Genomic DNA, 27,285 nt, shown 5'->3' with positions numbered 1-27,285 from the left:
GTCTGCACACATGGGTTGCCTCACAGCCACAGCCCGGCCATGCACCTCCTGCCGAAGGGTGCCGGGACCCAGTCCGTCTGTCCCAGGCCACCCCCTACATGGTCACGAACCCACTTCCTGAGTGGGTAGTGAGGTGACGCCAGGGGAAGTCTGGGGAGGGCCCCCCAACTTGCTATCCACAGCACAGTCCTCCCTGAGGAGCGAGCGTCAAGGGCCCCAGGGGACACCCCTCTGGACACACAGCCACGGATACCCACCCAGACCCCACCTCTGGCCTTCCGCCCCAGGGTGCACGCGCCTCCCTGACGTTGGAGGACCCCAGGCTTGGCGCTCAGGTCAGATGGTGGCAGGCACCGCTCTCCCAGCACTAATTCGTGCAGGTTCTCACAGGAAAATGCTCATGATCTGCAACGAGGACAGAAAATGAGCCACAACACAGCACGTGCGATAAAACCACAGTTCTTAAAAAACGGTGTGTCCTTGCCGAACCCGCACAGCCCTGAAGCCCGACAGGGACGCACCGTCGTGGGATTAAAGCTCGAGTGAGTCAATCATCTTCTGTACTTTCTTATTTTTCTACAACAAATATGTGTGCCTGTTCCAAGAAAGAAAAAGAGGAAGGACACGCATCTCAGGAAACGTTAAACAGCCCGCTGGCCAGCGTGGGTCCCGCGCCCTGGGGTCGGCCCCAGACATACAAGCACCCTTTGGGGACAGCCACGGAGAGCAGCTCTGTGGCCGGGCATCCAGTCCCCGTGTCTCATGTCCTCCCCTGACGGCTCCAGCAGCTGGTCTGTCCCACTTTATAGGGAGGAAGGGGAGGGTTAGGCAGGTAAGGCCGCCCACACGTCCCAGGTTGCAGAGCTCGGGTGTAGGGTGGATGAGATCCAAACCAGATCGGTGAGGCAGACCTCAGCCAATTAAACACCGGTTCTGGAAGCCCAGCCTAGTGGGTTCAGGCCCGGCTCTGCCTCACCTCAGCTCTGTGATGACATGAGGCTGATACCATGTTCCCTCTGACCTGGTTCTGCATCTGTGAAGCGGGCATTATCCCTGGGCCCGCCTCTGAGGGTGCCCTGAGGGTAAACGAGGTAAGGCAAGTAGAACTTGTAGAACCGGGCAGGGCCCACGAAAATGACACAGCCAGGCACAGAATGGTGGCGCCCCCTCCCCCAAGGGCAGGGACCGTCTGCTGGGTCACCGCGGGGCCTGGCGCCTCAGAGGCTCTCCGCAAAGCTGATGGAGCGATGGAGGACGGAGGTGAAGGGCGAGGGGCTCCAAGCCAGCCAGCCAGGCAGTGGAACACTGGCCAAGGGCGGCCCCGGCACCAGCCTGGGCAGGCCAGGAGGGCTGCAGGGGGAGGGCGAACGGAGCCCTGTCCTCTGGCTGTGAGCTCAGGGGCCACCAGCCCCGCACCAGGGGCTGCCCCCCTCTGGGCCTGCACAGTAGGATCCATAACAGTGACCCCTTTCCAGCTGTGTTCGTCTCCTCACTGCTACTGCGACAAATCACAACACAGATGAATTATCCTGTGGTTGTAGAGATCAGACGTTTAAAACGGTTTTCCCTAGGGTAAAAGCAAGGTGTTGGCAGGGCTCTGCTCTTCGGGGGGCGCTGGGGAGGAGCCATTCCCTTGACTCTTTCCAGCCTCTGGAAGCAGCCCGTATCCCCTGACTTACGGCCCCTCCTCTATCTCCCAACGCCATCAGCATGGCCTCTTTCGATCTCCCTCTGACATGGACACCCCTGCCTGTCTCATAAGGACCCGTGTGATTCCACTGCACCCACCTGGAGAATCCAGGACAATCTCCCCCTCTCAGATCCTTAACTTGCATCTGCCAAATCCCTTTCCCATAGACCGTAACAGGTTCACAGGCGCTGGGGGTTAGGACGTGGCACTTGGTGCGGGGGTGGGAGGGGGTTGCATTATCCTGCCCACCACAGCTGTGAGACCCGCAGTGAGATGTGTGGAAAGGACCAGAGAAACTATAAAGTCATGCACACGTAAACTATTAGTACTGGGACTTCTTTGGGCCCGGCACTAGGGATGAGGGATGGCTGAGGCTAAGGCTTGTCATCCCGTGGCTGCAGAGATCCAGGGCTGGACTCCACGAGATTCCCGACTGGGCACTCAGTGCATCAAATGGGCACACAGCTCCCTTTTTCGGGAGACACTGTGTCAGGCTTTTCTGCCGGGTACCTCAGTGCTGCCCCTTTCATGCTGCGATCCAAAGGCCACAGCTCGGATGTGGAAACCCCTCATAACCAGAGGTGAAGAGGAAAGAGAAACAAAAACCAAAAAATACAGCTTTTCCAATTCGGGGCCTAGCAAAGAGCCAGAGAGAGAGGTCTCTAGTGTTAAAGGGGCCTGGTCCCCATTATCCTCCAATGAGGGAATCCATTGGCGGGAGCTGATTTCTGCCAGGCCTTGGGCCCCACATGGACCGCCCCCAGGACAGGACACAGGAGGCCAGAAATGCTCCAGATTTGCAGAAACAGTGAGATTAAGGGCAAGCCTGGGATTGCAAACAACTCCATGCTGGGGCTCTGCCATCTGAAAAGCACTGAGTAACAAGCCGGTGACTGACTTTGCCAGCGAGAAGTTCCTCCAGGGCTGGGGGCACTCCAGCTCTGTCCAGCTGTCCCCCGCAAGACCCACATGCCCCCCACACCCAGGGGCCTCAGAAGCCACAGGCCCTCCAGTGCCGAATGCTGCTTCCCTGAGCTGGGCCTGATGCATCCGGAGAGGACAGGGCTTCTCGGCACTTCCAGGAATCCACTGCCCAGCTGTTTCCCCAGAGTCCAGGCCCAGGTGAGAGACCCTGACCAGCCCATCTTATCTAGATACCCAGGCACGTCCCGGGAGCCGGTAAGAATCCCTGCAGCCCGGACAGGAGCCAGAAGCCTGACCCGGCAGGAAACACTCAGGCTGCAGGGGGCCCTCTGGGGGTGGCAGGACAACTGGACAGGAAAAGCAAACAACTCCAGAGGGGGCCGGTGCCCTCAGAGGGAAGAGGTGCGGGCCCGAGTCCAGGGAAAACACAGGAAGCCGGCGACCCACACGCTCTCGTTCCAGCAACCGCTGGTGCTCTGGCTGCTTCTCCAGCCAGACACCCCCAGCACGAGGGCAGGGTGCTTGAGCGCATGCGCATCGGAGTCCCCCAGGGCACAGCCGGCCCCCCATGGCCACGCTCCAGTAGCAAGACCAGTCACCCCATCTCTTGGGGCTGCGGTGCCGGGAAAGAGGATCACAAGCACGTGCACTTAGCTCGCCGACTCCGCCAGCATCAGTGGGACGGGCCATCCGGCCACTCGGAGCCTGCCTCCCACTGGCCTCCATCCCAGCCCCCATCAGTGCCAGAGTTCCGAGACCCCATTTCCACACTGTTCCTCCTCCTCCTCCTCTTCATGGAGACACTGGAAGTTGCCTTACAGACCCCATTCGTCCGTCTGTCCTCCAGGGCCCGTGATATATGCAACACGATGCCTTCGGTACTCCCCCAAGCAGTGTGCTAAACCAGCAGCAAATATAAGACCTCATACCCCTACCCTAAACACGGGCGCTCCAGGGAGCCAGTGTGGGGGGCGGGGTGGGGGGAGGCGCTCCACCCAGAGCGGAGGGGGCTGCTTCTACTCTGCTCCCATTTTAAGGGAAGGGGCCTCGCCCAGGATCACAGGCTGAGGCCACTCTGCTCTGGGATTTCTGACCAACTGTTTGCAAACGACTCTCCTCAGAACTAGGAGGCAAAGTTAAATCTCTTGGTAGGCAAAATGCTCCCCCCAGGAAACACACACACAGCCGGATGGTCCCTATGCAGCCGGCCGCACCCCTCCCCCACCATGAGCCAAAGTCTGAGGTCCTGAGTCCAGACTGGGAGTCCCCAGCATGTCCCTGGAGGGCAGCGCCACAGTCAAACACCCACCCCCATGGACAGAGGCCCAGGTTCCAGCCCCTGTTCTGAATGAACGGGCCCTCTCTGTATGGAACCCTGGCCGCCACGCCTCCCTGAGCCTCAGCTTCCCCACCTGTGCCACAGATGTGGCAGCAGAGGCGTCTGTGGGACTGGGCACGGAGCCCCGGGGGACACAGTAAACATGATCATTCTCGTCACTATTATCTTTGCTGTTGCTGTTGTTACCTGGCACCAGATGTGTCTTGCGGAAAGAGAAAGCCACCCTTGGTAGGTTTCCCTTGCCCAGCAGCAGGGACGGACGCGACCTCCCCACCATGCTTGCTCCTTGGATGGTTGAGCAGTGTGGCCTGACCCTCAAATCACCCCAGGGGCTCCTCACAGACTCCCCACAGCAGCCTGGCTGCCTCCCCCAGCCAAGCAGGCACAGGGACAGCGGAGTCCACAGGCCTCAAAGTTGGACTCAGACCCGATGCCCCTGCTGAGGTACCTGGACGGCCAGTCAGCCTGTGACAGCTCCGTCACTGCCGCCCCACAGGGCTGACTCACTTCCCTGGGCAGACTCAGAGAGGTGGGGCAGCCGGCTGCAAGAACCAGGTCAGACCCGGGTTCGTCTGACTACGAGGGTACCAAGCAGCTCCCTCTAAAACCACATCTGAATCAGGACCCAGAGTAACAACAGCAAATACATCTGGAGCAGCTGGCTCGGGCCAGCTGAGCACGGGGTAACTAGTAACTCACATACGCTTCCTGGAGTCCCGCAAGAAAGGAGGCTGATTATGCCCTCGTTACTGATCAGGAGTGAGGCTCGGGACAGGCAGCCACTTGCTCAAAGACTCGCAGCCAGCACAGAGGAAGACTTGAAGCCAGCTCCCTGTGGCTCGGAGCCTAAGTTCCCAGGTGTCCCAAGACCCAGACTCCAGGCCTCTCTTCCCCAACATGCTCCTGCCTGGCGGCTCACCTGTGGGGACGTGGGATGCGACCGACCCTGCATCCCTCCCTAGCTGGGAGTGAGTGCCCTGATGGGGGTGAGACCCCCCCAGGGCCTGCAGCTCTGCCAAGACCTGGGATCATCAGGAGCCCCCAGAGGCCAGGTAGGCAGCCAGGCAAAGGCCAGGGCCACTTCTAAACCTCCAGGCAGGGGCCAGGGGGGAAATGCAGGGAGATTTGGTGAAATGGCTTCCAGTGGGTGATTTGCTTTTTCAAAACAGTGTTTGCTTAGTGACTACCTTTAGGAAACTCTGAAAAAAAATTAAAAAAAGAAAAAGAAAAGAAAGCAATTTTTTTTCCCCTTTCTCTTGGATAACAAGGAGAAGGCTGAATGGTTCTTCCCCCAGAAGACTCCGGAGTGGAAAGTCACCACCCAGGGAAGAAGCTGGAACTGAAGTAAACAGAGATCTGGAAGGGAGGGTGCGGCTGGGAGCACACAGAGAGCACTGGACAAGGAGTCCAAGGCTGTCAGCATCTCACCGTGTGGCCTTGGACAAGTCCTGCTCCCAATCTCCACATCTGGGAAACTAAAGGCAGGCAGGGAGGCTCCAGAGAACTCCTGCCAAGATCCAGGGTTGGCCCAGTAAGGGGACTCAAAGGTACATTTATTCAAGCCACCCCGCAATCCAGACCCAGCCTGAGAGGCAGACACTCCAAGCACAGGGACTCTGTCCCTCCTGCCCCATCACTGGAAACACCCAGTAAGGACAGGAGGCGGAGTGGAAATGAACTCAGGGAACACATCTGGTTCATCCTTCGACCAGCCTCTCTCGCTCCCCACAATGCTCCTAGATGGGTATTACTTCCATCACACAGACAGGGAAACTGGGGCTCAGAGAGGTTCCCAGGCAGCCCAAAGCCACCCAGCTAGGGAGGGGCTCAGTGAGGATTTGAACCTCCAGAGCTCACACCCCACTGTGGCCAGGAGATGGTCTTTAAGGGGGGTTGGGGCTGCCCTAGCTTGAGTCCAAGCACAGGTGAGTGGGCAGCTGGGTTCAAGGCAGAGGCTGTGCCCCTCTCCCAGAAACACTCTCTGAGCTACCTGACCAGCAGGGCTGATAATAACAGCATGATATGACCCCAGCTCTCCGAGCCATCAGTGACCACCCCAGCACCGCACCATCATCAGCCAGACACCCAGCCTTGCCTCCAGGCCTCACAAGGAGAAGGCGGGCAGGCCCTGCCAGGGACAAGAGGCCGATCCCTATCTCTGGCCCAGCAGAAACCTTCCCAGGGCCCACCCACTCTGGATGGCAAATACAGGGACTCGGACCCTAGACTCCACATCTGCCTTGGCTCCAGGGACCCGGGGCGGGAAACTGCATTTCTGAGCTTTCCCACTGGGTGACACCAGCCTGAGAATCAGCCCCCCCCCCCCCGGTTCAGCACACCAGGGGACAAAGGAGACCCCTTCCCCTGCCACGGTGGCCAGGATTTAAAGCCAGGCCCACCACTCTCTAAGCACACAGGTCCCCAAAGCCAGGCAGTAAGCAGCAGTGAGCAAAACCCTGAGAGGCCTCTGATTTTACGGCCCCCCAGCCGCAGTCGTGCAGCCCATCCCCCCAGCTGGCTGAGGAGGCCACAGAGGGAGAGAAGGGCTGGTGCAGCTTCAGCCAAAGCCGGAGCGGTCCTGGGGACAGCAGCACCCTCCTCCACCCCTCCTGCCCAGTGTCTCCTCTTTCTCCAACCACCAAAGCAAGGGCTCACTTACTGTGTCTGGGGTGGTGAGGCTGCTGGGTCTGGGTCTGTGGGAAGAGAGCAGAGGAGAGCCCGTCAGACCATAGGCTGGTCCCTATGGACTCGATCCATCCCCGCCCCCTTTTCCCAGCCTCCCTGGGGTGCCGGAGACGGGGCCTGGGCCAACCTGGGTGCCTGCTGGGTTCCTGTCTCCCTCCCCCCTCCCCCGCCACCGCGCTGTCATTAAGCTCCCCTACCTGTCCTACCTGCACCACCTCCCCTCCCACCACTGTGGCCCACGTCCCAACTCCAACCGGAATCAGCCGCCCTGCCTGCTCTGACCCTGCCCCCCACCCCCAGCTCCTCAAGGAGCCCCTTGTCCCCAAGCCTGCAGGAAGTTCCTGCCAGGCCAGTCCCCAGTCTCTCCCAGATGACACAACCCAAGAGCCCAGAAGCTGCCATTTAACACCGCCTTATCAGGGCGCTCCCACCCCTAGGGCCACCGGGACGCCTGGGGGGTGGCTTCTCCAGCTGGTGTGACTCCCTGGGAGAAGCTGCCAGGGAAGAGGGGCTTCGGAGACACAAGCCCTGGGCAGCGACTGTGCCCAGCGCCCAATACGGGGCCCACCATGTCCATGACTGATGTGTCAAAGTAAGCCAGACTCTGCAGGAACGCTTGGAATCTCCAGTTCCCGAGGGAAGCCTTGGAATGCAACTTCTCAGTGGTTTTTCCCTTCCTGCTTCTGGGGACAGTGGAGCGGCTGGGAGGCATCCCTGGGAGCCTGGAGCTTCCACCAGGCTCGTGGCTTTCTGTAGCCCCAGAGGCCCGGAAATGGGAGGACCCAAGGCTCCCAAAAACACCTTACCAGTGATGGGGGCGGAGTCCAAGTGGATCAGTGGGGCGTCCTCGATGTCCTTCTCTGGAGCAACGCCTGGGACACCCAGGCCAGCGCTGGTGTCCTCGTCATCGTCACTGTCGTCAAACTCAAAAGCTTCTCCAGGGTCGTCCTCCGCCTCGGGGGAGGGGCCAGGGCCTCCCGGAACCAGCTGATCTCCTGAAAGGGAGGAGTTAGCAGAAGCAGGGTCTGGGGTTTGGTTTGGTCAAAGGCGATGGCTACCACGGGGAGTTGCTGTGGGCCTGAGGGACAGCGTGACGGCAGTTCCCAGGGACTCGAGGAGACCCCTGCCCGGGCCGGCTGGCCTCCCTGCGCTCGAAAGGGTGACCCGTGGTGGGTGAGGGTTGTAAGGAGGCCAGCAGTAGACCGAGAGGAGGGAGCAAAGCCTGGTTGGATGTCCGCCTTTCCTGTTTCCTCTTTCCCCATTTGTCAGCAAGGAGGCTTTTTCATTGCACCTGCGCGTGTGCGTGTGAGCACACACCTGCGTGCGTCCTTCCCTTCGTGTGCGTGCCTGCGTGCTCTTCCCACGTGTAGGTGAGCACACACACTTGTCGTGCACACAGCCCAGCCACAGGAAACACAGTTTCCTGGGTGTCCGGAGCCCAGAGGAAGCCATTTTGCAGGGACCAGGGCGCGGACCTGCTGGGCGGGGCGAGGAGCCTGCGCCCCCAGATTCCCGGCCCGGCTGTGCCCTCCCGCTGTCCATCAAAGCTCAACTGAAGCAGAGCCCCGCCCCCGCCATGCCCCCCCTCCCCCCCCCCCCCCCCCCCCGTTGCAGCCCCTTGTTTTCTGCCTCCGTTCCTCCCCGTATAACCTGTGAGGATGTGTTTTTGCTTGTTTGTATGCCTGGGCCGATCTCAGATCCCTAAGATCCCCTTTAAGGGATGGGTCACGGCCAGGACGGGTCATGGCCTGGCCAACGGTGGAAACTCAGCAACTTCTGTTAAACAAGAAAAGGAATGGATTCTCTCTCCTAAAGAGCTTAATGGGCCCTCACCTCTCCACCCACTTCACCAAGCTGAGGTCCCTGGTCTTCTCCCCTGGAGGACTTCCTTCCTCAAACCTAGGGCCGGACAGAACCTCAGGGGTTCACTCTGCCATCTCCCTACTTCATGCCAACCTGCTCCAAAACCAAAGGGCAATGTGGCCTGGTTTTAAAAGTCCGCAGAGCTGGGGCACCCGGGTGGCTCAGTCAGTTAAGTGTCTGCCTTTGGCTCAGGTCATGATCCCAGGGCTCTGGGATCGAACCCCGCACCGGGCTCCCTGCTCAGCAGAGAGTCTGCTTGTCCCCCTGCCCCTCCTCTCCGCTGCCCCGTCCCTCCCCCCCGTTCCTCCCAGCTCCTCCTGCCTCCTTCAACCTCATGTTCACTCACAGTCCTGCACTCACTCTCTTCCTCTCAAATAAGTAAATAAAATCTTTAAAAACATAATAAAATTAAATTAAAAAAAGAGAAGTCTGCAAAGCTGACCGCCCCTTCGGTTCCACTGTAGCTCACGCCACAAGATGCAGAGCTCGTGCTCCGGCCCTGCCAGGGCCCCCTACCAGCCGTGTGGTTCTGGGCAAGTATCTTCACCTCTTGGAAGCTTGGTTTCTCCCTCCATAGACTGGATAATAAAAACAGCACCCGCCCCATATGGCCAAGGTGAACGTGAACTGGGAAGTAGGTCGCGGTTTCTCCACCCACCACCCCCTGCTGACTCTGGGGCCCTGGGGTCTTCATGGTGGGCGTCCTGCAGGATGGACAGCAGCATCCCCAGCCTCTGCCCATTAGAAGCAGGTACTGCCTCCAGCTGTGACAACCATAGGTGTCTCCAAACATTGCTCAGTGTCTCCTGGGGGACAAAATCACCCCTGCCTGGGAACTGCCCAGTAGATGTAGCCCTTGGCCGAGGGCCTTGTGTGTCCGCATCACACAGTAACACCTGTTGTCAGTAAGGTCCCTCCCAGCCGGGATCCTTGACGCCGGGATCACATCTGTGGGCTCAGCCCCCATAGGTGCTCAGGGCTGGAAGGAGGAATAGGCAGGCAGGAAGGTAGATGGAGCAGACAGACAGCTGGATGGCACAACTGACAGACAGATGAGCATATCCCACATTAGCAGTCCTTGGACTAGAAAAATCCAATCCCTTCCCCATAAGGACCTGGGAGTTTGCAGAGCAGAACATTCCAGGTGCAAATGTATCAAATTCACAAAGCCCCTTCCCCAGCTACTGGAGTGCAGCTGAAGCCCAGAGCTCAGGCTTCCTCCCTACCAGATGGGGGTCTCTGAGGTGGGGGCCCCCTTCTCCTCCTGGGAGCTTTGGGGACAGCTCAGGCCAACATCGACAGGCAGTGATGTGGCCGGTGGCTGAAGCTCCTTCCCCAGATCAGAGACACAAACCCTGGTTGAGAAGGTTGAAATGACCCCCACGCAGCTCCTGGTCTAAGCCTCACGACCACCCCCAATGGACAGACGAGGCCACAGAGATTCAAGCAGTGAAGTGACACACCCACAACCTTACATCAAGTAAGTGGGGAGCCAGCTCGGAGCTCGTTCTGTCTTCGTTCCCATTCTACATTCTCCACTGAGCCCTGCTGCTTCCAGAAGCTGGCTGAGCCCTTGGACACCAGGCCCTGAGATGATGAACTAATAAAGGAAATCCAGGGGTTGAGCTGGAAGCCAGATTAATTGTTTTTGTGACCTACAGGGGGTATCGAATCTTCCACCGCTCTCCCCTCGCTCACTCCACAGCAGCCACACTGGTCTCCCTGGTGCACCAGGAACGTGCCAGATGTGCTCTAGCCTCAGGACCTTTGCACCTTCCATCCTGGGGTCCAGAATGCTCTTCCCCAGGTATCTTCTCCTGCTCTCACCTCCTTCAGGTCTTTACTCTGGGTCATCTCCAGATGACCAAAACAGCCCACAGAGACACCCTTGGACTCCCTGATGGCCCTGCCTGCTCTACTTTTGTCTATGGCCCTCGTCAGTGGTGATGGCTGACACTTTTATGCATTTTACTGTGTCCTAACGAGAATGTGAGCTCATGAAGGATTCCAGTCTGTCCTGCTCACTGTTACACTCCAGTGTGCAGCACATGATAGGTGCACAGTAAGTATCTGCTGAAAACACACACACACACACACGTACACATGTATGTGCACACTCCTGTTCTCATGCCTGTGGGTTGTGGTTTTATTTTATTATTTTTTAAAGATTTCATTCATTCATTTGACAGAGAGAGAGAGAGAGAAAGAACACAAGCAGGGGGAGTTGCAGGCAGAGGGAGAAGCAGGCTTCCCACAGAGCAAGGGGCCTGATGCAGGGCTCAATCCTAGGACCCCGGGATCATGACCTGAGCTGAAGGCAGACACTTAACTGATGGAGTCACACAGGCGCCCCTATGGGTTGTGGTTTTAAAAGTTTAAAAACACTGGAGCACAGGGGTGGCTCTGTTGGTGGAGCATCCAACTCTTGGTTTCGGCTCAGGTCGGGATCTCAGGGTCCTGGGATGGAGCCCTAGGTCAGGCTCCCCACTCAGCAGGGAACCTGCTTCTCTCACTCTCCCTCTGCCCCTCTCCCCAGCTCCCTCTCACGCGCACATGCTCTAAATCTTGAAAAACAAAGCAAAATAAGTTTAAAAATGATAGAATGAGACTACAAAGTCCCCACCCATTATTTTCTTGACACCACACACAGATGCACCCTGACCCCAGGAGCCTCAGTGTCCTTGGTCCCTCGTACTTAAATCGGCCTGAGTCGCAGTGGGGTCCCCATGTGCCTGGCCAGTATCAGGTGGTGACCAGGGAGTCAGTCAGACCACCAGGCTCCAACCCCAGCTCTCCTAGATGCCGACCTATGAACACAGGGTCTCAGTAGCCCCCTGGCTGCAGCTTAGTGACCTATAACGAGGACAGGAATAGCGACCGGCTCTCGGGGTTGCTGGGAGGCCCAGACAGGGGACAGGAGGGAGAAGGCAGAGTGAACCAACAGGTGTCGGGAGCCAAACGTGAGATAGCCAGGTGTGAGGCCCGGGCTCATTGCCGATAATGGTCCCGCCCATTGTCAGGGCCTGCCGTGGTGTTACCATTATCTATGATTATTATGGTGACTGCCACGAGTCCGAGCCCCACCCTGGGCTCTGGGGGAAATACACTGGCCTTCCCAGGCACAGGCCCGGCCACAGAGCCCCCGGCCCTGGACTGTGTGCAGGGACATCAGGCAAGACGGTCATAGTCACGTCTGCATCCAGGAGACTGTTCCCAGCAGACCCCGGGGCCAGGAGGTTCAAAGATGAGTAAGACTCAGCCCCTCAGTGTCAAGGAGCTCACTGCAGGGAGAGGCAGGCAAATATGGCAAGAGATGATCCTGGAACCCCAGGGCCTGAGCCATGCCCAGGGACATCCGGGGGCTCGCGCTGGCCGGGCCTGGCACAACGCTGGGCACGGGGCCGCCCCTGCACAGAGCCTCGCAGGATGAATAAAGGTCTGCCAGGCTCACGACGGGGGCTGGTACCCCAGGCTGCGGCCACAGCAGAAGGGGAGAACACGCGGCCTGGAACCCAGGGGAGCCGAAGACATGATAAGCAAAGAGGCTGGCAGCCGTAGGACCATGAAGAGGTGTTTGGGGGAATTTGAATTCTACTTGGTAAGGCCGCAGGAAGCTCTCCAACCATCAGCAAATGGCAGAAAGCCCGTTTCTAGCACCTGATACCAGCCAGCAATATCAGATACAACTGGAACAATAAAGGTCAGATGTTTGTTGAATGGAACTGAGCTGATGTAATCACAAGGTCATTTTGTTCTCACTTTTTTCTTTTTAAGATTTTATTTATTTATCTGACAGAGAGGGAGAGATCCCAATCAGGCAGAGAGAGAGAGAGGGGAAGCGGGCTCCCTGCTGAGCAGAGAGCCCGATTCGGGGCTCGATCCCAGGACCCTGAGATCATGACCTGAGCTGAAGGCAGAGGCTTAACCCACTGAGCCACCCAGGCGCCCCTCACTTTTTGGTGAATCGGAGAAAGGGTGCAAAATGCCCACAGCAGGAGAGAGAGCAGGGAGCCTCCTGCGACCCAAGTCACAGTCACACACCAGGAGATGCCTTGTTCCCCACAGCTCTGTTCCCGTGCTCCTGAGACTGAGACTGGGCCGTCCAGACAGGGCTCCTTATCAGAAGGAAAAATCAGGAGGTCCCTCCCTGGATAATTGAGGGCTGAACTGAGCCCTTCCCGCCCATCTGGACAGGCAGCTAGACCAGAGCTGGCCCAGCCCAGGGACAGCCAACCCAGAGGCAGGAGACCTGAGAAGCCACCCGTGTGCCATGAAGACGGGTTCACTGTGCGGGTCCCCACCCTTCGGAGAAGAACACGAAGGCTCGGGGAGGACGTGGCCCCTCATGGTCTCCGCCCCGGGCTCAGAGCAGAGCATCAGCCCCCTGTCCTGCGACACCCACAGGCATAACAGCTCCTGTTCATGGAGCGATTGATTACCACACGCCAGCACTTTCCATGGTTAAGCCTTGCGATAGCACCCCAGAGGGTGTCATTACTGTCCCCATGTTTATGGGTGAGGAAGCAAAGCCATGCAGACACCAAGTCGCTTGACTAAGTGCACAGTGTCGACAGCAGGGCTGTGCTGGTGGAAAAGCCTTTACTGGCCACCTGTCTGCTCTCCGCGCCCCCAGAGGATGATCCAAAGACAGGCGGCCCATAACTCTGACAACACTGCCCTGTTGATGACCCGGCCCTTCCCCTCAACCCTCACCACCCCCAAGCACGCCACTCCTGTTGTCATGTCTGTGGGCTGTGCTCTTAAAAGTTTAAAATCTCCAGGGCCGCCTGGGAGGCTCAGTCCGTTAAGCCTCTACCTTTAGCTCATGTCACGATCTCGAGGTCCGGGGATCGAGCCCCGCATCGGGCTCCCAGCTCAGTGGGGAATCTGCTTCTCCCTCTCCGTGCCCCTGCCCCTGCTTGTGCTCTCTCTCTCTCGCCCACCCTCTCAATAAATAAATAAAATTAAAAAAAAAAAAAAAAGCTTAAAATCTCCAGGGGATCTCAGGTGAAGAACCATCCCTTGTCTACAGCCTCCTCTTGGAGAAGGAGATTATGACTTCCATGTTGCAGACAAGGAAACTGAGGCAGCAGGAGGCAGTCACCTGCCCAAGGGGGCACAGCTAGCCGGTGGCAGAACGGGATTCACAGGCAGGCTCAGCCTGCTCCAGCACTAGTGCCCACCACCAGCCCCGTGGCCCAACCTGAGGAGGGCCGCGCAGGAAGCCTGGGGTACGGTACCTGTAGCAGTCTGTGGAGGAGGGCTGGAGGAAGCCATCAGACAGGGTCCAGCTCAAACCAGCACCGTCCCAGCCGCTCGCCTGTGAAAAAAGGCCAGAAACCTAATTAGATGGAGTTCAAGGGCAAAGTTTCAACAAGCAGAGAGGGGTCATTGGCTCAGTCTGTGCACTCCAGCCCACCCACTCTCCCACGCCTTCCCCAGCAGCTGCCGGAGCGCTGGAAGGCACTGGAAAAAGCCCAGCCCCCATCCCCCATAAATCATTAACCCAGAAAACCAGCAACTGCAGAGCTATAACCCCATCTTCCCAGAAAACCCGTGCCACCACAGACCTTCCCTTGGCACAGTGCCTAGAGAACCGTGGGGACCCTGGTGGGCCCACTAGATAACCCCCTTCCTCCCTTCTGGCTTGCAGATGAAATCCAGCCCCAGAGGTCGGGCTTATGCTCTGGCCCCTGTGTTCCAGAAGCTGGATCATGCCTGAACTGTCACGGATGTGGCCGAACACGCCCTCATCCCAGCCCCCCAGTGACCACAGCCCCCCGGAGTCGGGCCCCTCACACCAGCCCCACCTGCAGCCCCACCGAAGGGCATTTACTCTCTCTTTGTCTCTCCCCGTCCAGCCCCATTGAGTTGGCCAGCTGGTGAGGGGCCACTGGCCTTGGCACATGGGTGTATAGGAAGTGAAGGGATGCAGAGAGGCAGATGGCCAGAGATAGGGGCAGAATCCCAAAGCTTGGACTGGGAGCCCAGTGTTTCCTGGCCTGTTTCCTGGTGGGGGCTTCACCAGCCTTGCCAAAAGTCCCAGCAGTGAGGGAAAGGCTCTTCCCACTCATTCCTGGCACCCCTCATCCTGAGCTAGGGGCTGTCCTTCTAGGCCTTTCTGAAGAGAGGAGAGCCAGTCCTGGAGGGAAAGCAGGAGCCCTCCAGTCCAATCAGCCTCTGACACACACTGGCTACTGACACACACTGGCTACATGCCTGCTTTCCTCTCCAATCCTAAAGGCTTTATTATTTTTTTTTTTTTAAACTGGCTTCCTAAATAAACGTAAAACGCATGTAAATGGCAATTAATTAATAACAGCCAACGTTCCCATAGCGCCTACCATGGCTCAGATGCTGTTCTCAGCATTTTACAAATATTAACAGCTATTAATCCAAACCACGAGAAAATGAGGCCCAGGGTGGTTAAGTTGCCCAAGATCACACATCTACTGAGCGGCAGAGCCAGGGTTCGAACACAGGCCGTGAGCCCCCAACACCATGCTCATTAGTTCATCACGCTCTAGGGCCTCTCAAACCCCAGACGGCTTAAGTACGCCCAGTCTGCCCCAATCCCCCGAAGCGACTGCCCGCACTAGGTCCTTAGGGGTCCTGAATGTTCCATGAGTATCCTGCTTATCCCTGTACCTGCATCCCCGTCTTGTTTCCCACTTCGGGGGGAAGGGGCTCACTGCACCTGCTGTGACCCACTTGCCTTTTTTTTAAGCTTAACAACAGTGGTGATGAAAAAAAAAAAAAAAAAGAACCATGGTGATGAGTTCACACCAGGACACAGACATCAGCCTCGCTCTTCTGAACGGCTGCGTAGTACAGGGTTTTTGGGTTTTTTTTTTTTTTTTTTTTTTTTGGCTCTATCGTAACTGATGTAACTCTACCACTGGATGCCGAGGGATCCCCAGGGTTTTGACGATCTGAACAAGGCAGTGACTCATGTGCCCCATACACAGGGCCTTGAGCAAATGGATACATGAGCCTCTAGGGCACGAGCCTGGAAGTGGATCGCTGGGTCAAAGAGAATGCAATTTGCATTTTGGTTGGACGCAAATTACTTTCCACTACATAGGGGGCAGTGCCCTGTCGCCCCGAACTCAGAACTGTCAAGACTAAAATTTTATCTTCGGCAAAGGGCTTTGGGAAACAAACAAAAATGTCTGCAAATTCCCTCGCAAGTCAAAAGATCCCACAACAGCCACACAGCCCTCCTCACGCAGGGCCCCTCCTCCCTGGGGCTCATTTGGAACCACTGAGGAAGTAACAGGAAGACTGATGCCCATTTTACAGGAGGGAAAAGAGAGGTGCCTAGTCCCAGCCCGTATGCAAATTGCTGCTCAGATACAATTTTTTGATAATGCAGAAACCCAGGATCCTTTCCCTCCAGCCCAGAAAGCTGTACTCCCCTTTCTCTTCACCTTTTAGGGTTGATTCCTATCCCCTGTTCCAAGCCCAAGGCTTTCCCCAGGAAAGAAGAGAGACACCAGCATGTATGGAGCCCAGAGCTTTACCTGCCTGCCTGCATTTACAGATGAGGAAACCAAGGCACAGAGAAGGAGGGATCTGCCTGAGGTCCCAGAGGCAAGGGAACAGGTGACAACACGGGGATTCGGCAGGAGGCTTGGCTCTAAGCTCTTCTCTCCCTCCTTTAACCACACCGCCTCTCCGGACTTGGGCGCTAGAATCTGGGGGCATTTGCTTCAGGCTAATCTGGGGCAGTGAGGTCTCCAGGCGAGGACACGGACCCGCAAGCTCCGTGCACGTCCATAGCCCTGTGGTCACCATTTGTACACATGTGCCCCTAGCCTCAGAAGGGTACTGGGGAGGGAGTAGGGGTCTCTCAGGGCAACCATCGCTGCCACTAGACACCCTCATGGCCCAACAGTTAGGAGAAAGTTCAGGCTACCTGACGCCATGTTGGTCTCCCCACTCGGGAGCTGTGACACCTTGGATGAGTCACTTAGCCCCCATCTCTGGCACTCAGTTTACTCATCTGCAAAATGGGGACTAACAGGTAGTCCCAGGTGCCTCAGGCACCTGGATGGCTCAGTCGGTTAAAATATCCAACTCTTGGGACACCTGGGTGGCTCAGTCCTTAAGCATCTGCCTTTGGCTCATGTCATGATCCCAGGGGTCCTGGGATTGAGCCCCACATCAGGATCCCTGCTCAGCAAGGAGCCTGCTTCTCCCTCTCCCACTCCCCCTGCCTGTGTTCCTGCTTACTCTGTGTGTCAAGTAAATAAGTAAAATCTTTTTTTTAAATGTCCAACTCTTGATTTTGATTTTGGCTCACGTCATAATCTCAGGGTCATGAGACAGAGCCCCACGTCAGGATCTGTGCTGGACATGGACTCTGCTTAAGATTCTCTCTCTCCCTCTCTCTCTCTGCCCCACCCCGGACTCTGCCTCTCTCTCCCTAAAATAAAATAAGTAAAAAATAGCACCTCACCAGGTTACTAAGACAATTAAGAGTAAACACATGTAAGGCCCTTGGAAGGGTCCCGGGTCACGCTGGTACGTGGCCATCATGAACCCTTCTAACACAGGCTGCGGTGGGCACAGCTCCGCTGGGGAAGCCGGGGACTCAGGCTGGAGTCTCCTATCCACCAGCAGGTGAGCTGAGTCTCATGAGTATCCTCATCTGTGCAAAGGGGGTCCCACCACCTGTCCCAGGGGGCTCCCAGCAGCATACCTAAGGCCAACCACACAATGCCAGGAGGCTCAGTCAGCGCCAAGATGCCCGCCCTTGAAGCTACCAGCACCAAAACGGGAGACAGCAGCGGGGCCCAGTGTGTGGATTCCATACCCCGGGAAGGGTGGGGCCCCGGTTGCGGGGAGGCTCACTACGGGGACGGGGACGTGGGGAAAGCGGCCTGGGGCAGCCAGACCCGCCTGCAGGCTGGGCTCTGTCTCTCCTCTCAGTGCGACCTCAGCCTCTCACAGTCTCGGGCTTCCCCTCTGTAAAATGGGCAGGACGGCTCCCGCGCAGACCCTCCCCCAGGCTGCCACAAGCAAGGAGCCAGGTCAGGGGCGTGAACGTGCTTAAGCAAACAGGTGCAGTCACTTGGCTATTTCCTTTTTTTTTTTTTTATTTTTTTAAAGTCTTCCTTGAGCTAAGCATGGTCTGGCGCTCTCAAGGTGGGAGTCTGAGCAAGAAGAAAGGTGTTGTGAGGCTCTCTGAAACGAGGGTCTCTCTGAAAAGGCTCGTCCTGCCATGACAGTCTCTGGCAAAAGACGCCTTCGGGCTGGTGAAGGCAAGCCAGTGGGAAACCAAAGGGAGTCCCCAGAGTACAGAAGCCACGTGGATTGAAAAGTGCACAGAGGAAAAGGCCAGGAAGGAAACGCCCGCAGACGGTAGGGGTGTTGGGCTCAGGTGAGCATTTTAAGAAAGAACAATAAAAATAACCATTCCCATGTTTTAAAAAAGAACATTAGGGCGCCTAGGTGGCTCAGCTGGTTGAGCAACTGCCTTCGGCTCGGGCCATGGTCCCGGAGTCCTGGGATCGAGTCCTGCATCGGGCTCCCAGCTCCATGGGGAGTCTGCTTCTCTCTCTGACCTTCTCGCCTCTCTTGCTCTCTCTCACTGTCTCTGTCTTGAATAAATAAATAAAATCTTTAAATAAATAAATAAATAAATAAGAACATTAAGGCAAAAACATCATAGCAGGTCAGAACCAGGAAGCCTTTACGCTGAACAGGACCCTCTGTCTGGCTTTTCAGGTGCGGAAGCCAAGCCTGGGAGGGAAGGGCCCGCGGCTCTCCTTCTGCAGAGGCAGAGACCTAAGGGCAGCAGGCAAAGGGTGGGATCCGTTGCAAGATCTGAGTTCCAGTCCCAGCTCTTCCACTTCCCGGCAGCACAGCTGTCACCTCCCTTCCGAGCCCCTGCCACGCAGAGGTCCCGTGCCAATGCAACGAGGCATTTCACACGGAGAGTGCTCTCCGCGAATACCGGCCACTGCTAGCTCTATGACGTTCGCTGGCCCGAGCTTGGGCAGCAGGGTCATGGACAACTTTATTCTCTTGAGGGTCAGCTCTTGGGAAACAACCGCCAAGACAGGCAGACTCCGTGAGCAGGGCTCTCCTTCCAGCTACCCCGGGGCAGAACGGCTAGCAGGAGGCTGTAACTTTTCGGCCACGTGCAGGCAGAGCGAGAGACAGAGGAGGCAGGGAGGAAGCCCCAGCTCCCAGCCTGCAGGGTGGGCCCAAGCGGGGTCAGCTCAGTGATCCGGACCACCCAGCAAGCTGAGCGCAGCCCGAGGGAGCACCTCCCTCCACCCTCCGCAGCCCTGCTCACTCGAGCAGGTATCTTCCCAGCTCTAATTTAATCCACGAGTTTATCAGTTCTTCCTCCCTCTAGAGTTCAAGGTCCATGCAGCCCAGAGGCCCAGTGGGAAACCCTGTGCCTGCCTGCACCTGCCCCTTCTCCCAAGATCACCTCACTCCCAGCCATCTCCCACCCATAATCAAGAGTGGCCCCAGCCCTCTTTCCTGGAGGAAGCCTGAAGATTTACTCCTGTTAATTAGGGAGGCTGCCCGAGTCAGGCCCAGAGTTTGAGGATAGGGAAAACTGGCCTCTGGAGCAAGAGGTCAGTGGGGGAGAGGAGGATGGGCAGGGGTCCAGACAGGTAGAAATGCAGTCCCAGAAGCTGGGGAAGCAGCTGGTGTTGGCCTATCCAAGTCAGGCAGCCTTGCTGCAGGAAAGGGGACTGCCAGGCAGCCTTGGCAGGAGACAAACAAGAAACAGATTCTGGCCCACCCACCCACCTCAAACCTGATCTCAGAGGCAGCTGTGTGCATCTTCTGGAAGCCAGGAGAAATGTGTGGGGACAGGGGAGCAAGAACCAGAGCTTGGGCTGGTCAGGACCAGGACTCCTCCAAGCAACCAGGCCTCCCAGATGTTTCTGCGGCTTTTGGCCTTTTGTCAGACAGACCCAGGGCTGACCTGCCCCCAGCCCCCTGCAGTCACCGTGAATATCCCACAGCACAGGCCCTCAGACTCTCCTTGTCACCTTCGGAATGAGGTCTAGGACCCAAGCAAGGCCCTCAAAGACTCACCTCTACCCCCTCCACTGCCTTCTCTCAGGGCTCAGCAGCTCCCAGGCCCTCCCCAACTGGAAACTCTGCTCCAGCTCTCATGAAGGCTCCTCAGGCCCATAACCTTGCCAACCTGTTTTACATTCCTGGGTCCTTTTGCTCAGGCTGTTTATGTGAACTCCCGCTCACAACCAGCAAGCAAACTCCTACTTAACCTTCAAAACCCAGACCCAGTTTCTCCTCCCCCGACCCATTTCATGAAATGGTTCCCAAAGCTGGCTGTGAAGCTTTAAAAAAAAAAAGAAAAGAAAAGAAAAGAAAAAAATACATGTGTCCCAAGCCCATGACTCTGACAACTCAGGATGCAGCCAGGGAAAGTCCATTTTCAAAGGGCCCAGTGATTCTGGGACACATACAGCCCTGATTATAACAGCCAACCCCCTCCGTGGGTTCTGACTTCTCTTCATGTCTGTGCCCAGAGCACCAGCCCACATGAAGGACAACAGCCCCTCAGCAGCACTGAGTTAAGCACAGAAGCTAAGAAACTTCACCTGCCTGGGACCTACTCTCTGTGGAACCTGTGGGGCGGGCATGTCCCCAGGCCTGGGGCAGCTGTGGCTACTGGGCTTCCTGCCGGATGTAAAGAGAAGCACAGCACAGGTGAGAAGTGGGAACTCCAGGCCCCTCAGGTATCCCCTGCCCTGCACAGAAAGACCCCGGCGTGGGGCGGGGGGAGGCGGGGGGGGGGGTAGGCAGGGACCAAGGGGGAGAGGCAGGGGGAGGGGCAGGGAGGCAAGTCGTGGACAGAGCACCCTGTGGGAGGGGGACCACCAGCTACTGTGCTCACAGCAGCAGGCCACCTGCAGCTCTGCCCTGGGTGCAAGCGGTTGCCCGCTGGAAGCTCGGGGCGCAATCCTGGAGAGACAAGGCAACTCCTCCAAGGAAACACCAAGGAGCTCCAGCAAGAAGCGAACATCCAGGAGCCAGAGCCCGGGACAGAGACCCGTGAGACCGCAGGAAGCTAGTCCCCCTCTGTGCCTCCTGGCCTCAGCTGTCACGTGCAGGTATAAATGAAATGACAACTGACCACGCTGCGGGGGTCTTACTCCATGCTAGCTCCCTGCCCGGCTCCTGCAGCTCTTTGAGGACCAGCATCCCATTCTGCAGATTGTCCCACTGAGTCTATACAGACCGCCCACCAGACTACCGGCGCTGTCCTCTGTGACCCTCACCAGCCCTGAGGTCACGAGGTGACCTTCTCTTGACACCATTTCACAGCCATGCAGTGAGCATACTGAACAGTGTCCTTTTGTTAATTCTGTTAGCCCCAACCGCCGAGGTGGAGACTGAGGGAGCTTCCCCCACCACACAGCTCCTGAGCGGGGAGTCCCTGTGAGTGGGGGAACCAGGGCAGGACCCCTGGGCTAGTTCTAAGCAGGATCCCCAGCACGGAGTATACGCCGGGAAACATGGGGTGGGTGAGTGCAGGGGTGAGAGAGGGAAGCATCTTCCCTACCCGACCCCCAGCCTCCGAATGCCAGAGGGACAAGGCGGCCAGCTTCCCCAGCCACTAGACGCCAGGCCACTCCATTGGCTTCCCCCATGGGAAGGGGGGAGGAGGGGCTACGAGGAGCAACCTCCGCTGTGGGCAGGGGTGAGGCTTGGTGAAAGGCTGAAGCCTTGGACAATGGAGGCTCTGTCCCAGCCCGGAGTAGGCGTCCCCACCCGCTAACCTTCTTCCCCCACTGACTTCCTAGGCGTGCCCCTGGTCCATGATCTCCAGGCAGGACAGGTGGGGAGCAGCCCCCAGGAGAAAGCCTCTGGGCAGAAGAGCCCACCCACTCGGCACCCCTCCAGGGGCGATCCCTGGGAGCTGTTGCCTGGGAAACCAGAGCCAGCCTGGAGAAGCTGCCAGGCCATGTACATAAAACAGGGCTGCCCAGACGGGTCCCCAGTCCCCTCCCTCCTCTCACGCCCGCCCCCCACAGCCCCGGTCAAAAGGTTCCTCGCTGAAGGGCCAGGGGCAAAGCCTCCTCCTACAGGCTGAACTGTCCTGTTCTCATCCCTGGAGGGTATTGGCCCTCAGCCACCTCCTGGGTGGTCCACACGATGGGGCCCCACGGCCCACAGTCGGGAGGCCAGAGGGGGGCAGTATGGACTTTGTGTTACCCCTTCAACCCTTCCCAGCCTGTTTCCCCAGTAGCCCCCTCCAGGGCAATCTAGCACCAGTGTGGCTCCGGGCAACTCATTCTAGCAACATGGCATTTCCATGCTAGAACCAGACCTGAGAGGTGGGCCTCCTCTCCCTTTCAGATGGGGGAAGCTGAGGCTCACACTTGCCTCAACTGCCGCAAAGCACAAGGCAGGACGAGGAAAGGAAGGTCTGTCTCCGTGCAACTGGACAGAGCTGATATAGGGGAAGGACGGAACGTCCGGCCTGCAGGAAAAGCCCAGGCAGGGGCAGAGAGGCCAGAAGAGCTGGGCCTTCCAGGCCAGGGCACCTCCCCGGGAAGGCGGCCAAGCCTGCCAGTGAAAGCAGGGGTGGGGGGAGCAGGCAAGAGGCGCGTCCCAGCCAGCCAGCCACCCCCAGCACACAGGCGATGCCAGGGGCAGGGGCCAGGACTGCCTGGGTGGCTCCCAGCTGCGCCGCAAGCTGATCGAAAGCCTCAAGGAGAGGGGATGCTGAGGCCTGACTGCTTCACCCCCCGACACCCAGGTATCAGGTCCCTGCCTCAGGAGCACCCGAGGTCCCTGAGTGGCCTCAGGCATGGCGAGACCAAGGGGACTCACAGCGCAGCAACATAAGCTTCTCTGGCATTCCAAGTCCCCCTCCCTCACCTCGGGGGACTCAGGCTCCCCTGCTTTCATGTTGACGAGCTTACCTGTCCTTGTCCCCACGCAAAAAGCATTTCACTGCACACCTACTGCCCTCAGGGCCCCAGCTCAGCCCGGGGACAAAGGAACAAAGGAGAGGCCCAAGTTCAGGTTTGTAGGTGCACCTGCCCGGCAGGGGGTGGCCCATGGGACACTCCAGGAGCATGAAGTGTGGGCAGCCCAGCCTGCTTTGCTGACCAGGAGCCCAGTGGACTCTGGCCCTGTGTTTCTTTCCAGATCAGAGCCTAGGACTGGGTTTCTGGGGTCAAACCGTATTCCGGTCCTGGCTCCGCTACATGCTAGAACCTTCTTAGCTGAGTCTGCACCAAGGGGAGGGAGGTATCTCAGCTTTGGAGGAGGGATGAATGAGGTAAGGAGTGCTGCCTGGCATGGGCAGGAACTCACCAGAAGGCATGGCTCATTACTGCACAGCAGGCAGTGGCAAGGAGATTAGAGGTCAGGGATAGAAGCTGACCCGCAGCCACGACCCCCTGCACACCGGCAGCCCTGGCTCTCCACCCCCACCCCACCACAGGGCTCCAGCGGCTGGAGCTGAGGGAAGTGCCCCAGCTCCCGACTGTCCCCAGTAAGCACCCACTCTCTGTTGGGGCCTGTGCACTGCCCCCCTCCCCAGGCTGTGTAGACGCTTCCACGAGCAGAGAATTTGGGGTTTAGTCAGGAAGATGGCTTCACATCACAGGACACCAGCATGGTCCCAGATGGGCCATGTGCCTCCTACTCCCCACCGCAGGGGCTCAGAGACCCACACCTCTTTACCCCGGGGGCCTTCAGATGGAGAAGCGCCGGCACCCCCCGACTTAGACACGCAGACCCCGCTTAGACAACATGAAGGACCGTGGACTCTGAGCCAATGCCAGGAGGAACCTGGAGGCTGGGGGTGGGAGGAGGAGAGGGTGTCTTTCTGGGGAAAAAGAGAGACAGCCCAGAGACACCTTGGCTCCCCTGCCCCGGATCATTCCCTGCGAACGAAAAGATGGCACATGACTGCTCTTCTTAAGGATCAAATATCCAAAAACCTCACCAACCCCACACGGGCTCAAGCCACCACCAGATAGATTCCCCTGCTCCCCTTGTGCGAACATTGCCTGTGCCCCTTGTCCAGGACCAACCCCCATTCTCTGCTGAGCTATCTAGGTCGGGGTGGGGGGGTGTCTGCCCCCACCGCTCCGAGATGCCAAAGCCAGTGGACGTGCTTGGGCCCCATCCTCCACTTCCTGCACCACCACCCCCCCCCCCCGGCTGCTCCCCTCCCTCTGCAACAGCAGCTCCCACCCCACCCCCTTTCCTCCTACAGGGCCCAGTGGGTGCTCCGGGCTCAGGACTCTGATCAGACTGGAAGATGCCTCCCTGCATGCAACCTCGGCTGTTCCACAGTTCGGGACACCCTCTCTGCAGGGACACCCCCCGGCCTGACCTTCCCTGGAACTCCATCCCGGCTTCTCCCTGCACACCTGCTGGGCGCGTCCGCTCCATGGTCGGCCGGGCATCCTGAAGTCAATGTCCACACCAACCCTTGCCCACTCCCCGACTCCTCCCAGCCTCCCAGCTCACCCGATGCCCGAACCCGCCTGCCAGCGGCTGGGGCACAAGCCTCCGCCTCACCCTGACTCCCCCTCTCTCTCACCCCTGCATCTCATCCTTCGGCAAGCCTTGTTGGCTCTACCTTCTAAGTCCGTCCAGACTCTTACCACTTCTGGCCACCTCCCCGGCTGCCGCCAAACCGTCACCACCTCGCATCTGGACCTTTAAAACAGCCCCTGACTGGAAGCTCCTGCTTCCACCCTCACCCCTCACCCCACATGCTTTGTTCTCCACACAGCAGCCCAGTTAGGCCTCTGCTCAAACCCTCCAGTGCTTTCCGACCCCATCAAAGTGGAAGCCAGTGTCCTCACTTTGGCCTATAAGGCTCTACATGGTGTGATCCTCACTACCTCTCAGAATGGAGATCCTACCTCTCCTCACAGAGCATCTCTACCCCAATCACGACAACTATGGTGCAGCTCCTCACACACCCACACATGCCCCTACCTCAGGGCCTTTGCACTTGCTCTGCCGGGAATGCTCTTCCCCCAGACATACACATGGATGGCTCAATCACCTGCTTCAGAGCTCTGCTCAAAGACAGGCCTTCCCATCCATCCTCTTTGAAATAGTACACACACATCCCCATCAAGCCACTGCCCTATCTTCTTAGCATTTAACGCCTCTGGGCCCCTGGACATTTCAGCTGTTTCTATCAGCTTCCTCCCACTAGAATGTGCATTCAACCAAGGTGGGAGCCTAAGCATTTTGTTCACTCCTCTCTCCACACCCCTGGGACGGTGCCTGGCACACAGCAGCCCTCAACACACACCTGCTGAGTTGAATGAAGGGATTCCTGGTCCCACGCCGGCCCTGGGCTCAGTCCCACCACTGCTACTGGGGGGAGAGGGGAGTGGGGAGAAGGTGGCCGAGGCCCGTGGCGTCCCCACTCCTGGGCCCGCGCTACCTCCTCCCTGAAATCAGCCTGTGGCCAGGACCGCTCCTCCCAGGAGAGCTTCACAAACAGATCCCCGGCCAAGGCGGGCAGGAGGCGGTTCCCCAAAACCAGTGTGGGAAGAGGTCTGGGGCCAACGCCAGGGTGTGATCAGGGAGGGGTGGGGCAGAGCTGGAGGAAGGACTGGGACTATTTTTAAAAACTCGCTCCCAAAATGACCACGTTCTTGTTCTGATGAGTCAGAAGCATGTGGCCAGGAGAGGGGACAAGACCCCGGGGTCCCAAGCGCCGCCCCCCTCGGCCACTCTGGCAGGCAGGTGCACACACGAGTCTTGCCCACGCAGGCAGGTGAGCAACCCGGGCACACGCTCAGCTTTCCAAGGAAGGGCAGGCAGCTTCCAGCTGGGGCCGCAGAAGGTGAGGCCAGCGCCGCTGCCCAGGCTGGCTGGCCACGGGGAGCAGAGAAGGCCTCCCTTTCAAAGCCCACTAGGATCCAGTCTGGCTCCAAGTCCCTTTCTTCAGACCCAAGCTCTGTCTCTCTCAGGGAGGGCGCCATCTGTTTTGTCCCATAAGAGAGGTCTGGGCAGAAAAAACCTCGGCAAAATCAGAGCTAAAAATACTCAGCCCACCGGCCGAGGCAGGGTGAGCTGGCCAGGCAGCATCCGAGGCCCTCCGGAAACACGAGCCGTGCACAGGTCCCAGGGGACACGGAGGCCTCCACCGCACAGCCCAGTATAGCTCCGGCTGAGCTCGCAAAGCAACCAGCACTTCAGTCCTAATGTTCCCCCAGCCCACCCCGCCCCCCTAGCAAAGTGCCTCTTCCAGCTGCTCTCTGTTCTCCCCACCTGCGAGGGGGCGTCAGAAATTTGTGTCTTCCTGCCAGCCCCACCAGGGAGCGGGCCATCCCATGAGGGGGCAGGCCATCCCACAAGGGGACAGGATCAGCCCCATTATACGGATGAGGAAACTGAGGCTCAGAAAAGTAGAGCGGGGGGTGCCTGGGTGGCTCAGTCATTAAGCATCTGCCTTCAGCTTAGGTCATGATCCCAGATGGAACCCCACATTGGGCTTCCCTCTCCCTGTCCCACTCCCCCGGCTTGTGCTCCCTCTCTTGCTGTGTCTTTGTCAAGTGAATAAATAAAATCTTGGAAGGAAGGAAAGTAGAGCAATTTGTCCGAAGTTCAGAAGCACCTTGATTGCATCCAAGGTGTGTCTGGGCCTTTCCCTGGTGCCAGGCTGCCCCTCCCTCCGCAGACCAGGAGGTCCAGCCCCCCCCACCCCCGCATTTAACTGCACACCTGGGAGGAGGCGCTGCCTGGGGCTGTGGGAAGGGAGCAGAGAAATTGGACTGGGCCTATGGGGGGCAGGGAGACTGGGGGATGGTGTCAACCACGAAATGGCTTTGCCCTGAATCCCGCTGCCCTGGGCTGGAGTCCGCCCCGGGATGCTGACCCAAACAGGGAGCTGGATCCAAGCACGGGTCCTCCTTCATTACCAACTCAAACAAGGTCCACACCTGTGCTCACCAAGGCAGTAACAGGGCTCTTTGGAACAGGTGACTCCGATGCAGCCCCCAGCCCTGCCCTACAAAAAATTCCCAAACTCCCTCCTCTCAGTGTGCCTGCCCTTGGCTGGAACCACGAGGGGCGCCCTGAGCGGTGAGCCCACCCCGCCTCCATCCCGCTCCCAGAGAGGCGGCCACCTGCCCGGGAGGGGGCGGGGCTGCGATACTTAGGACTGCCATTGCTCTAAAGCAGTCCCTGGCCCTGTAGGGGCAGGTGGGGGTCCTCAGGTGCCCCTTTTGCCACGATCGTGCCCCCGGTATTGTTTTGAGGAGCGTGACCTCTGGGATCAAACCTGGGGGGGGGGGGGTCCCGACTCTCCACTGCCTCGCTGTGACAGTGAGACTGATTCCCCTTCTCTGGTCCCTGGCCCCCTCTTTAGCAGGAAAATCACAAGAATCCCACCACAGAGGGTTGTTATAAGGATTAAATGAGATAACGATGCCCACAAGTGCCTCACTGAGCGGCTGGAACACAGTAGGTGCCCAAGAAATGTTTGTTGAGTGAATCAATGCCCAACGACCTCCTTCAACGGGGACGGCAGACCTGGCCCACAAGGACAGGGCCCCAGTGGAGATGAGGTCCATGCAAGCAAGGCTTGTTGGGGGAGGGAGGGGGCAGCCTCTCCCGCGGTGTCTGACAGTGCAGCAGCCCCCACGGGGGGCAAAGGGTGCCCAGTGACGTGCCCCGAGACAGCCTGCCGCCCCTGCCTGACCCTGAGGCGGACACACAGCTGTAGAAGCCTCCCCGCCCAGCCTCCACCCGCTTCCCGATGCTTTTCAAGTGAAGATTCCAGGAAATGGGG

The 27,285-nt window shown here is 58.3% G+C and overlaps 1 protein-coding gene across 11 annotated transcripts in view; it reads right to left on the bottom strand.

The window, feature by feature from the left end:
- The window catches only part of ARHGEF10L (Rho guanine nucleotide exchange factor 10 like), a 156,103-nt gene that overhangs the window by 87,954 nt on the left and 40,864 nt on the right, over positions 1-27,285 (bottom strand). For 10 of the 11 annotated variants that reach the window (XM_059134833.1, XM_059134830.1, XM_059134838.1 and 7 more), the window contains exons 2-4: positions 13,742-13,821; positions 7,445-7,633; positions 6,613-6,646 (exon numbers count right to left, since the gene is read on the bottom strand). In XM_059134833.1, the coding sequence (XP_058990816.1) occupies positions 6,613-6,646; positions 7,445-7,633; positions 13,742-13,778 (260 nt within the window). In that variant the 5' untranslated portion in view covers positions 13,779-13,821. Of the gene's footprint in view, positions 1-6,612; positions 6,647-7,444; positions 7,634-13,741; positions 13,822-22,429; positions 22,454-27,285 lie in introns of those variants that run through there. The other variant, XM_059134835.1, reaches the window with a different exon arrangement.

Source organism: Mustela lutreola, chromosome 10 (assembly GCF_030435805.1).
Source record: "Mustela lutreola isolate mMusLut2 chromosome 10, mMusLut2.pri, whole genome shotgun sequence".
Classification (NCBI taxonomy): Eukaryota; Metazoa; Chordata; class Mammalia; order Carnivora; family Mustelidae; genus Mustela; species Mustela lutreola.
The sequence above is the reverse complement of the archived record's forward strand: the minus strand, read 5'-3'. Positions and strand labels throughout refer to the sequence as shown.